At 34.4% G+C, this 13,666-nt stretch overlaps 1 protein-coding gene across 1 annotated transcript in view; it reads right to left on the bottom strand.

Moving 5' to 3' along the window:
* Positions 1-895: 895 nt before the first annotated feature.
* LOC115210485 overlaps positions 896-13,666 on the bottom strand; it is a 65,902-nt gene continuing 53,131 nt past the window's right edge. Inside the window, exons 4-5 of the mRNA XM_036502135.1 lie at positions 4,410-4,733; positions 896-2,122 (exon numbers count right to left, since the gene is read on the bottom strand). Of these exons, the coding sequence (XP_036358028.1) occupies positions 1,536-2,122; positions 4,410-4,733 (911 nt within the window). The 3' untranslated portion in view covers positions 896-1,535. The remainder of the gene's footprint in view (positions 2,123-4,409; positions 4,734-13,666) is intronic.

Consider the following 13,666-nt stretch of genomic DNA (forward strand, 5'->3'; position numbering starts at 1 on the left):
TAACTACCTCACTCCTCAGAAATTATTGGTCTTGTTCCTTTTTATGACCCTGCTTATAACTAGTGTCATTGCAGAACGATAATTTAATCAGCTGTAACATATAAAACTCTACTCTCGTTCTTCAATGAATAAAGATAGATTGAATGGGTTAGTTTTGTTCTCCATCGAAAGAGACTTGGCTACTGAGGTAATAAAGTAATAAATAACTTAGCTAAAGTGAAGCCTAGACGAAGGAGACCGTCATAGTCTTTTATATATTTTCCCATTATATAATTTTGTTTTCGCTTCAAATTTAAAATAAAAAATTAATTAATTAAATACAACACAGGTTTTTATTATGTCTTGAAATTTATGAGCTTACTGTAAAACCTTTATTATTGTTTTGATTTTAAATACAAAATAACAATTATGTTGTATAAAACTGTAACTTCCTTGTGTTTTGATTGTAGTGATTTTCATAACACACATGCACAAAATGTGAGCTTAACATTATTGTGTCATGGCACCTTTTCATGCGTTCGTTCCCACTAACGTTATAAACTGACTATCCCAGCTGGCAGAAACGTTAGCACGCCGGGCGAAATGCTTAGAGGTATTTCGTCTGCCGCTACGTTCTGAGTTCAAATTCCGCCGAGGTCGACTTTGCCTTTCATCCTTTCGGGGTCGATTAAATAAGTACCAGTTGTGCACTGGGGTCGATATAATCGACTTGATCCCTTTGTCTGTCCTTGTTTGTCCACTCTATGTTTAGCCCCTTGTGGGTAGTAAAGAAATAGGTAAGATATATAGTAATTCAACTCGCCTCCTTCTACATATAGTAACAACAAAATATACAGAACAAATTTAACATAGATAATAAAAAAATTCAATTGTAAAAATAAGAATGAAAAATATCTAATAGTGCAAAGTATATTTTATTCATATTTTCTTTAAAGCTTTAAACAATAAGAAGCTTAATTGAAAATGAATGTAAATGGAATTTCTTTTTACAAATAAACTGAGAAAGAGAGATAGGGAGAGTGAGATAGAGAGTGAGAGAGAGGGAAGAGAGAGACAGAATGTGAGAGATAGGGAGTGAGAGAGAGATGAGGGAAAGAGAGAGCTAAGGAGATGAAATATAGCGAGGTATAAGGCAGGCTTCCTCAGAAAATATAGAGATAAAATGATGTAAAAAGAAAACAGAAAAGTAGGAAAGGCGTAAGCTGGAAAGTGGAAAGAGACTGCTTTTCAAAATGTCGATTGTTTAAGCTACTGTTTTATTGGTTTTATTGTTTTTGCTTTTGCTGCTACGATCATTGCTTCACAATCGTCTGTGTTAAGTCAAATTCCTTGCAGTCACTGCTTTTACTATCCTTCATAATGATGATAGCCACAGTGATTTTGTTTCATTGTTGTTCATAATGTAAGTATTTAGGGGATCTAGTAATAATTGTTGTCAGTTTGATTATGACTAATAAATTTCATTTTTAAAATGTTTTTATTGTTCTTGGTAAAATGATTATTGTTAATTGTTTCTACTTAGATAATCAAATTTGTTAGTTACTCTCAGGGTGCATGTAACCGTTACATAAAGAGCGAAAGTGAAACGGTGAGTGTTGTATTTTTGACACAAGTTCTTCGTAATTTGGTATTTCAAAAACATGGTGACCTGTAGGGTCACTGGCGAGTGTGTTGAGAAAATTTGTGTATGGTCCATTATCACTGTCAATGCTGATGAAGAATAGTTCTGTTCCTTGCATCTTCAGTTTTTCTATCTCTTCTATCAATGTCTCTGAAACTGAAGTTACTGATGGCTCTAGAAAAAGAGTGACAACCTGTTTGGGCATTTGACCAAAAAATCTACTATGTAAAGCTAATCTGAACATATCATAACGTATTCTGCGCACTGTGTCTTCTAAAGAAGGAAATGTTAATTTAGTTTTTCTAAAGTTTCTTGGTCCTCCACTAAGGTCCTTCGGCATCGAACTTAGAGGTACATTCAGATTTTGAGGACAATAAGCTTGTGATACAATAGAAAACTGATTATAACCGGAAATTGGTAAGAAGTTGGCAATAAAATCGTAGATCATTTGCGATTTATACTGACCGAGACCCAACAAATCAAATCCAAATGCAATTACACCTGAAACAAAAAAAAAAAAAATAAAGAAACGGAATAAGAAAGTAAAATATATAGAAATGGTTAGAAATCGAAACGATGCTTAGTGTAAATAAATAACAGTTTATTTGTAACTTAGGCAAAATATTTTCTTTTGAGTAGCTTCAACCAGTCTTTTGTTTGGAAGATCTCGGAACATAATAGGAGGATGATTTTAGGTTGACTATATTTTCTACCAATTCGCCCCACTTTGATTCAAATTTTCAATGTAATATCAAAATCCTCTGCAGCAGAAGACGTTTATTTTGTGCTGATCTAATTCATGAAATATTTTTGGAGATGTATAAAGAATAAAAGCAAAAGATTTATTGGTAGAAAAGGTACTCATCTCCCCATCTCTTTCTCACACGCGCAATAATCCATACTAGCTTGTGCATTAATATGTATACAAAATTTTGCTCTGGAGACTTGAGCAAAATGTTTGCAAAAGGTTTTACAAGAAATAAACCAACATATGTTCGACCTTATAGTCTGCTTCACTCTAACCTTATCCAGATGAGAGCATGTAAATTTTTATGAAAGATTAAATAACTGTGCAAATGTGTAACTGGAGCTGTTTGTGCTGAATGCTGTATACAGCTATTTTCTGTTCGAGAGAGATTGGTTAAAGGAATACAATGGGATTTGCTATCAAGCTGTTGAATATCTTTTGCAGCTTGAAAAGCACATAAGTTTGTGACATTGAATTAATTTTAATTCAACAGTAAACTTGATTTTGAAATTTTATTACTTATGGTTGTCTAAGGCCTAAATCATGACGGATCGAGCAGGCATATCAAAAGTATATTACCGTGCATTAAATTATGAATTGTGTCCTTTTAATATTGTAGTGTGTGATTTGTTAGAGATTTGGCCATTATTTCTAAGCAGATCAAGTGGCTTCGTTGGGTCCCTCTTTTGAGTTGAATTACAACTGAAGGATTAAACTGTAATCTAAGTGCTGGAATATTAATTTCTATTAGTGTGGAATTACTAACGGTTATTATGATTACAAGTTTCTACTACCGTTATGTTGAGAAAAGAGACCAGAAGTGACTGGAGCGCCTGCGTTTTAGTCAGAAATGCAGCTGCATGTAGATGTTCAGAATTGCAAATGATTCGGTTTCAGCACCGTTGATATTAGTATACAATGCATGTAATAGCAAAGAAGAATTGTTAGTGTTAAAATCCCCGAGGGCAATGATTTTGAAAACGAGCGAGGCAGATGTTCTCAAAACAAGAAGGAAAATGGACAAAGAGTTGTTCGTGGCTGAGAGAGTTCGGAGAATGATAAAGGAAGCAGATGTATTTAGGGGAGTGGAGAAGGGAGACTTGGAACCAGATTAACAAGTCTTTATTGTTGATGTCCAGATGAAAGTGAGTATGGCGTACAGACACCACTACTCACAATAGTATTTTATTTGAAACTAATAGTTCGCAAGAGCATTCATTCTACCGAATAATTGTGTGACGATAATTACTCAAGAACATAGATATCACATGAAATAGTAATTGTGGTATTATGTGTTTTTTAATATTTCAGACATTAATGAGCATAGTTAAGTTGTTTAGAAGCTTAAATGACAGTCACACACCCTCGCACGAAGAAATATGAGTATCTAGATAAAATCATGGTTTATTTACTGAAAAACATTTAAAAATATTTTAGAAAAGTCTCCAGAACGCATGCTGTTATGCATATTGTGCACATGTCTCTTTGTTAGAAAGAAGTGAATCTTTCCCATCAACAAATGCTTTTAAAAATTCTTTGTAGAGAAATTTCTTAATTTGTGTCACTGATAATATTTTAAAAGCACAGTTATCATTTTGTATCATATCCTCTGACAAGTAGTGGTAAGTGGTATTATTATAGAATGTATTGAATAAAATTGGATTCACATCAATGATGATACATCTTTTTTAAGTATGAAACTATTTTTTATGATCGCTAGAAAAAAGGTATAAGGAAAAAAATAAGTGTATTTTAAAGTTAAATACTTTATCGATATCTAGAAGAGTGGAAAATCCGCGAGCCAAAAGTTATTAACTACTGAAAAAGACTCTACAAGGAATATAGATAAATGAGAGAAAGCATTTTAAATTATTGGAACAGTAAAAACTCTCGCTGAGTTAATTTGCAGTGTTTTACTTTCATGAAATATATTATAACTCCTTATGCCTCTTGAATTTTGTTAATATTAAAAATAATCTCGTTGCATGCAGAGAAAATAAAATAGATATCGAGCACTCTTTGTATAATTGATTTACTTACTGGGGTTTGGAAAATGAGGACGAGGCCAAAATAACACTTGCCAGACTGGTCGTTGTGCAGGAAATGGACTTCTTGTGGATATTGGTTGTGGAACCCAGGTTCGAGTAGAATGTATGGTTGTTGTAGGCTTCGTTGTAGTTGGTTCACTTGTAATTTTAGGTGTAGATGTTTCACGTGTTGTTTGCATTGTAGGTTTGGGTGTAGGAATAGTAGTTGTTGATAATGTTGTAGCAGGCTGTGACGTGGTTGTTTCTGCTATTGTTGTTGTTGCTGCCGTAGTGGTAGTGCTACTCGCCATTGTCATTGGTGTCGTGTCTGGAATATCTGAATTGATAGTTTACATATTAATCAACAGCCTTGCCGATATGTTAATCATGATACCCAATGGTATGTGGATTAAACAACAATATTATTGAGGACTTTTATTAAACGTGTTCACAAATTTTTGTCGCTGTTCGAACTTTAAGAAAACCATTCAAACAAAATTTCACGTAAATCAAAATTACACAAGTGCAGTTGAATAGATAAAATTTATATAGCAACATGTGACATATTGCTTATTTCACACTGTGATATTGCATAAATTGTACATTAAATCAAAAGTAAATTATTCAAAATTTTATCATTACAAAGATAGAATAAAAAATAGATAAAATAAGTAAATAAAGATTGTGATGGCATTGGAATTCCACTTCCTTTTTGACGTCAAAAGTTTTTGGAAAGGTATGAAACAACCCTACTTTCACTCTTTAAAGTAAAAATCCATACTAATGCAGTTTTAAAAGAGGACAATATTATTTTTCATGTTCATCACCGTAAAACAAGACGTAAGTTCTCTCTCTCTCTCTCTCTCTCTCTCTCTCTTCTCTCTCTCTCTCTCTCTCTCTCTCTCTCTTCTCTCTCTCTCTATATATATATATATATATCTATGTATATATATATTATATATATATACATATTAATATATATATATATATATAATATATATATATATTATATATATATATATATATATACATATATATATATTATATATATATAATATATATATATATATATATATATATATATATATTCGCCGTTTAGAATACACTTCGTAGTGCTCAAGAAATTTAAAGTTGAGCATAAAACTATAACCTGAGCATTTCATTCGAAATTGACATTAAGGTGGCCAATTTCTTAGACGTTACTTTCGACTTCAACACAAATCTGTATCACGTTTTCCATAAACCCAACAAATATTTACAATATATAAATGCTCTCTCTAATTACCCTAAACTTACCTCACAATAGCCTAGTTACAGGCATATCTATCAGAATCTCTAACTTATCTGCTAACGAAGAAATTTTTAATACTCACATCCCTTATTATAATCAGGCCCTCAAAATAAGCGGCTTCCGCGAAAAAAATCTATATCCCCAATACTAAAATACCACGTCTCTTTCCCAATACTAATTCCGAATCTACAGACACTACTTTAACTCTACACCAATCCAACAACTCTAAAAAAAAAACATACACATCGCACCCGGCCGCCCCACTAACGACCCTGAGCCTATAACAATTACAAGCCCCACTCCTGATCAACCCACTTCAACCACACACTTTAAATATTCTAAGACCAGGAAGCGGGAAATCCTATGGTTCGCACCATCTTTCTCTCTCCAAGTTAAATCTCCATCTAAATTCTTCTTTAAAATCCTAAAATCTAATTTTCCACTACAGAATAAATACTATCCTATCTTTAACAAATCATCCATGAAAACTCCACCACACCTAATTTAGGATCCCTAATCGCCTCATCGAACAAACTCAAATTCCAACACCAGTCCTTGGAACACCCAAACTCTCACACTGCACCCCAAATTAGCCCACATAGAAGCAATAATACAACCTTTAGTAACTCCACTCAAATAATAACAGACTCAAACCATTATCACATAATCCTACCTACGCAACAACGAATACTAGCTGCGATACAACCTCCCAATCCAATTCAAATACAGAATGCACTTCAGGTTCTCCAATGTAGCTCAAACTCACTAGTAGTAAACTCCAACCATGGAACAGATCGAAAAACTTGCAATTGTCGGGTTTCTCAACTATGCTCACTTGGAGGATCCTGTCTACGTAAAAATGGAATCTACAAGTGCCGTATAATAACACCACGTTCCCACCAAGAAAGGCTATATATCGGTGGCATCATAGATTTCAAGCGCCGCCACCGTGCAAACAAGAACTCTTTCTACAATCCAAATTCTAAATTATCAACCTCCTTAGCAACGTATATACACAACCTTAAAACCTCAAAATATTCCATACACCCTATCTTGGTCCATAGTAAGCGAAACTCCCCCATACAATGTAAACATCGGCGAGTGTAAGTTATATCTAAAAGAATCATTAACCATTCCTCACCTTCATAATTTCTCATTACTTTATAGATTCTCTGATGTTATCTATTTTAGTAAACACAGTTACTACTCATCTTTCACACACTTTGCTAAATATATATAACCTTAAACTAAGACAAAGTTAGCCTAGCAATCTATTACTTAAAAAAATACTACACCGCTCTTATTCTTTCTCATATACACATTTCTAAATTTTTCCAAATTCTTCAAATCCAATACTTCCCACTTCCCTCTTAGTCTCCCCTCCCTCAGCACTTTCAAAAAGCACTTAACACTACCCCACCCTTTTGAAAACTAACCAACCTATCTCTACCCCTATTCACACCCCTCAATTTCATACACCTCTCTTTACCATAGCACCCTCCTCAAATACCAACCCACTACAACTACTATTCTGATACCTTCTCATTCTCCATATATATATATAATAATATATATATATATATATATATATATACATATATACACACACACATACACACACACACACACACACACACACACATATATATATATATATACATATATATATATACATATATATATATATATACATATATATATACATATATATATATATATATATATATATATATATATATATATATATATATATATATATAATATATATATATATACTCATAACACATATATACATATAATACACATACACAGCATATGTATAATGCACATACACAATATATACATATAACATATTCAGAAAGATATATACGTGTGTAAAATAATTGCTGTATCAAAAATATATAAATATGTATTAAAAACATATGTAAATATGTATAAGTATAAATATATAATGTACCAAAAATTTTGAGAGGACATTCAACACAATACGCACACGCACATACATACACACACACGCACACACACAGAGTTACTTAAAAGTGGACATAAAACCCATTCAATAAATGCTTTTAAGCCACTCCATATACATATATATATATATGTATATATATATGTATATATATATATATGTATATATATATATATATATATATATATATATATATATATATATATATATATATATATATATATGGTATATATATATATATATGTATATATATATGTATATATATATATATATATATATATATATATATATATATATATATATATGGTGAAATAGAAAGATGAATAATCTTGTTGCAGATTAATCAAAAGTTTAACCGATACCTTGGTAGCAAAAATCACAGCAGAAGAAAGCACGGTTGGAGGTACAACCATATGGTGTTGCAACCGTGCGTTGGTGCGGATAATTGAATTTTAATATTATTAGTGAATTGAAGAAATGGAGTTGAACGAAGATTGAACAGAAATCCTTTTATTGCATTCTACACATGTTTCGAAAGCCACAATTTACCAAATTCCGATTGAATAAGGAGACCATATTGTGTCTTTCTCTTCAGGAAGAAATAGGAATTCCGTTGGCAGAACAAAAACAGAACAGAGGCGCAGCAAAACAAATCGAACGAGGAGCCCATGGCCAAACTGTTTATCAATGTTGAAATCGGGTGGTGGGCGCGTTGAAGATATTTACAGGTCAGGCAGCTGCTTATTAAGACCCTATCACCTTTGTCCGGAGGCACAGCTTCGTCCGCTCCCGGTTTAACGCTCAGTAGGAATAATAATAGTAGTAATAATGATATGAGAGCCAGTACAGTGACTGATAATCTCAGCTCCAACCAGGGATTATATACTAGGCGTATAGATATAAATAAGGGTGATGTCATTAACGATAATAATGGCAGTAGTGAGGTGAGCGCAACTCGGCTCATTAGGGTAGAGAGTCTCAATAGCAACTCCAGCATCGATTCCGGCAATAGCAGGAACACGGACACTAGCAATTACAGCACTCTGAGTGATAGTGAAGAATCAGGGGTTATTCCGTTAGTTAATAGTGACTTAGTGGAAAATAAAGTAGTAAGCGGCTGCACTTCTCGCAATCAATATAGTAACAGTAACGCAGTTCTAATTTCAGAAACTAATCCTAATAGAATAAGGTTCATGTCAGGGAACTCTAAGATCAGAAATGCCGTTTACCAATGCAAGGTTTACACGGACTCAGATGTCTACTCATATGTCGGGGTCTCATCGTCAAAATTGGCCTTACGAATCTCCAACCATTACGCAACTTTTCGCGACGTGAATAAACACCAGGCCACGGGACTTAGCAAGCTAATATGGCGATTGAAGAATACGAGCTCAAGCTACAGGCTGGAATGGTCAATTTTGTCGGTGGCCCTCCCATTTGTGTCTCTGAGCTTTTCCATATATTGTTCGCCAGAGACCGAATGTAAACGGACTTTTGCAGTCGGCTTTTCGATGCCCCCATTGGCGGCGTTTTACTTATCTTGCTTATAAATGACGCTTACAAATGATACCTGCACCCGGTTACCCTACTTATATGAAAATAGCCCTAGGAAATAATTTTTTGAAAAAGCTTTTTAAGATAGATTTGATTAACCATTGCAAGGGGAATTACTCCCATTAGGCGAATGGTGTTTTGTTTTGACAACGTGAGGTTTTTTTTGACAAAGCATGATTAGACGAACACACGAACACATAAAATTATTTTCTGCCGCCTGACAGATTTTTCAGCAGTGACCATTGTGCAGTGCTTTTTACCAACTTACGGCCGCGCACATATAGAACAGTTCACACACACATGTTTCTAAGTAGATTTTGCCTCGCCCCACATAATACACCTAATATTCTTAAAATAGTCAGAACTTTAGTCTCGATCACAAAGAACATCTACGCACCCCATGCTCTCACCCACCGGATTGACCGCTGCCTGACCTGTAAATATCTTCAACGCGCCCACCACCCGATTTCAACATTGATAAACAGTTTGGCCATGGGCTCTTAGGAGCCTCCTCGTTCGATTTGTTTTTCTGCGCCTCTGTTCTGTTTTTGTTCTGCCAACGGAATTCCTATTTCTTCCTGAAGAGAAAGACACAATATGGTCTCCTTATTCAATCGGAATTTGGTAAATTGTGGCTTTCGAAACAGGTGTAGAATGCAATAAAAGGATTTCTGTTCAATCTTCGTTCAACTCCATTTCTTCAATTCACTAATAATATATATATATATATATATATTATATATATATATATATATATAATATATATATGTATATTGTATGTGTGTTGTATATATATATGTATACATGTATATACATTATATCTATATATATGTATACATTGTGTATGTGTATGTTGTGTGTATATATGTTATATGTATGTGTATATATATATTATATATATATATATACACATTGTATGCATGTATATTGTGTGTATATGTGGTATGTGTATGTATGTGTATGCATACATTGTGTATATGTATATATGTGTTATGAGTATATTATATGTATATGTGTGTTGTGTGTGTGTGTGTGGTGTGTGTGTGTGTGGTGTGTGTGTGTGATGTGTGTGTGATGTGTGTGTGTGGTATGTATATGTATGATGTGTATTATATATATGTATATATATATATATATATATATATATATTATATATATATATATATATATATATATATATATATATATATATGTAGTGTGTATGTATGGCCCGCACACACGCGTAGACACATGTATGCATGTATATACACACACAGAGACGCGTGCACCCGCACCGTGTGTACGCACACACACAAGCGCATACTCAATACCAACACACGCAAGACACATATACACGCATGCCACACGGATACATCCAACAGACATGGACACACATGCGAACAAGCACATACACACTAACGCACGCGCAACACACTAATAGACATTAACCACACACATACACACACACACACAAACGGGCACACATATACACACACCATCCTACCCCAAAAAATTCTTTAAACAACACACATCTATTTACACCACCCTGGAACCAATCAAAAACAGCCCCCACACACGCACAAACACATGTATACATGTATATGCACACACACAAGGACACACACACTCACACCAATCTCACCTCCATACAGACACACATATACACCCGCAGCACCATGCCATATGCCATCCACACACATACATACATACACACACAACACCAAGACAACCACACACGCGGTTGACAAACGGACACACCATCCTACCAGATCTTACAGACACGCAGACACATCTATTCACACCCCATATGTATGTATGCACGCACACACACACACACAAAGACACACACACGCACAAAGACACACACACACACAAAGACACACACACACACACACAAAGACACACACACTCACCCCATCCTGAGCCAAAATCATTGATGCTTGAAGGAGAGACAAAAAAGAAAAAAAAAGGGTACATTCTTTTCAGTTCCACATTTCTCCTCCTTAAACGGACAGGTCAGTTTTAGCTTCACCACTATTATAAAGTAAATCTTTTTGAACTCATAATATTCTGTACGTGTATACTGAACTTTTTTAATAATTCCTCCTGGAAATTATCTTGAGATGTATAATATATTTGTTGTAATCTTTTGTGCCCATTATTTCAAAGAGCTTGTTAAACTTTCTTATATTCTCAACATACTCTTGTCACCAAAGAATGTATATTTATATGGATTATAGTACTCTGAGTCAACCAATATTCTGTGCATGTTTGAATATACAGATACAATACCAATACCAATATCAATTCCTTCTGGAAACTATCTTAAGTATGTCCTTGAGAACGATTATTTATGTAGTAATCTTTTGTGCCCAATATTTTAAGGAACTTGTTGAACTTTTTATGTCCTTAACATGTCCCTGTTACCAAAGACTGTATATATGTAATGTAGTAATTTGCAACAACCAATAATTAACGCAACCAAACTTCTACATGTTACTTTTAACAATCTTTTTCCAAAGAGTGAAACCGGTAAAGTAAATAAAAATCTTTTAAATTGCATTTTCAAACCTTTCGTATATATATATCTATATATATATATATATATATATATATAATATATATATATATATATATCTATATATATATATATCTATATATATATATATATATATATATATATATGCTAGTGAGTAGACAAACGAGAAAAGGGCACAACACATTTATTGGGAGTTACATGTATGGATCAAAACAGTTTGATTGAAACTCTTGGTACTGCGAGTTTGAAGCGTGTCACTAGTCTCGGCCATTGGAATCTGAATGAGAGTTTGATTGAAGAGAATCAATGTTTATAACTGGACATATGCCAGCGATTGGTCAAGAAAGGTCACGCGGTATTGCAGCTTGATGTTGGTATTTCTAGTGACAACAATTATTAGGAAAATACTGCACGGTGAACAGGAAATCGACCGCGTGAGGGATAGGAAATCGGTCTCGTGGTTTGTGGGGGTAGTAAGAAGGCACGTTATACGTGGAAGTAAATTCGTTTATATATATATATATATATATATACACACACATATACATATACATACATGTATATGTCTATATAGCTGTATGTATGCATCCATACTTACACGAGTGTGTATGTGTGCGTAGATGTAGATTCACACATCCACGTGCGCGCTCGCACACAGACAGACAGACACACGAAAGCACACACGGACACACACGCATGCACACATATACACATACGCGCACACACGTGTGCGCGTGCGTGTATGTGTATGTGCGCGCGCGTGTGTTTTGCGTGCGCATGCGTGTGTGTATGTGTATTATGGCCTTAGGACACACCAGTCCTATCAACAAGTTTGTCAATTGTTCGGTGACGGTGTTCCAAGATCACTTCAAGAATTTTCATGATGTTTTCATTCGTTCGGGAAGTCGACGATCGTCCTGAACGAGGCTGGTCTTCAAGCGAAAAGTGACTACTCCTAAAGCGTAGAAACCACTTGTAAACTTGTGTTTTGCTCTTATCAGCGTCCTGGTAAGGTGTCTGAAGCATAACAGCTATTTCAGCCGCCGTTTTTCCTAGCAGAAAACAGAATTTCACGGAGGCACGCTGTTTCTTTGTTTCACCCATCGCAAAAATCGACGAACAGGGGAGAAGCACCGCAGAACAAAGTTATTAGGTGATCTACAACTCCAGTAGTAGTCTAAAGTAGCTACGAAGAGTGGAACCTCAAGTACAGTATAAAAAATAATGGCAGACGAATGAAATCCTTAATACATCTATATAAATCTATACATCCATCCATCCAAACATCCATACATCCATGTGTGTGTGTGTGTGTGTGTGTGTATGTATGTATGTATATATATGTATTCGTATATGCACATGTATGTAGGCAAATGGATATGAATGTAAACAGGTAGACATACAGACGGATAGGTACATACGTAAAATGAACAGACAAGCACACACACACGCAAATGAAGACTGAAACACATGACCATATACACACACACAAAAACATACAAGCATGAATATGCAGAATACAAACATACATACATACAAATATACATACACATACATACATGCATACACACACTTGCATGCATACATACATGTGTATGTGTACACACCCTGATCCACAAACAAAAAGAACGCAGCTCGGATAACGGACAGAGTTAACGACTATTGAAAAGATTGCAAGACGCAACGAAAATTTTAGAAAAATAAATAAGTAAATGTGTGGAAACTTTACCGGTGAGTGTCTTAAATAATAAGGCACTAAAAGAGAATAACTCTCCCCAGACACAACAAAATATGCTTCAACACACGAACTCACATAAAGAATCTTATAAACCAAACCCCCCAGTAACAAAATGGCTTTTCCGTTTTCGTTTCTGTTGATTTTTACGTCTTCTTGTGGTGTCCTGTACGTATATATATTTATATATGCATGTATATATA

The sequence above is a fragment of the Octopus sinensis genome, linkage group LG4 (genome assembly GCF_006345805.1).
Source record: "Octopus sinensis linkage group LG4, ASM634580v1, whole genome shotgun sequence".
NCBI classification, from domain to species: Eukaryota; Metazoa; Mollusca; class Cephalopoda; order Octopoda; family Octopodidae; genus Octopus; species Octopus sinensis.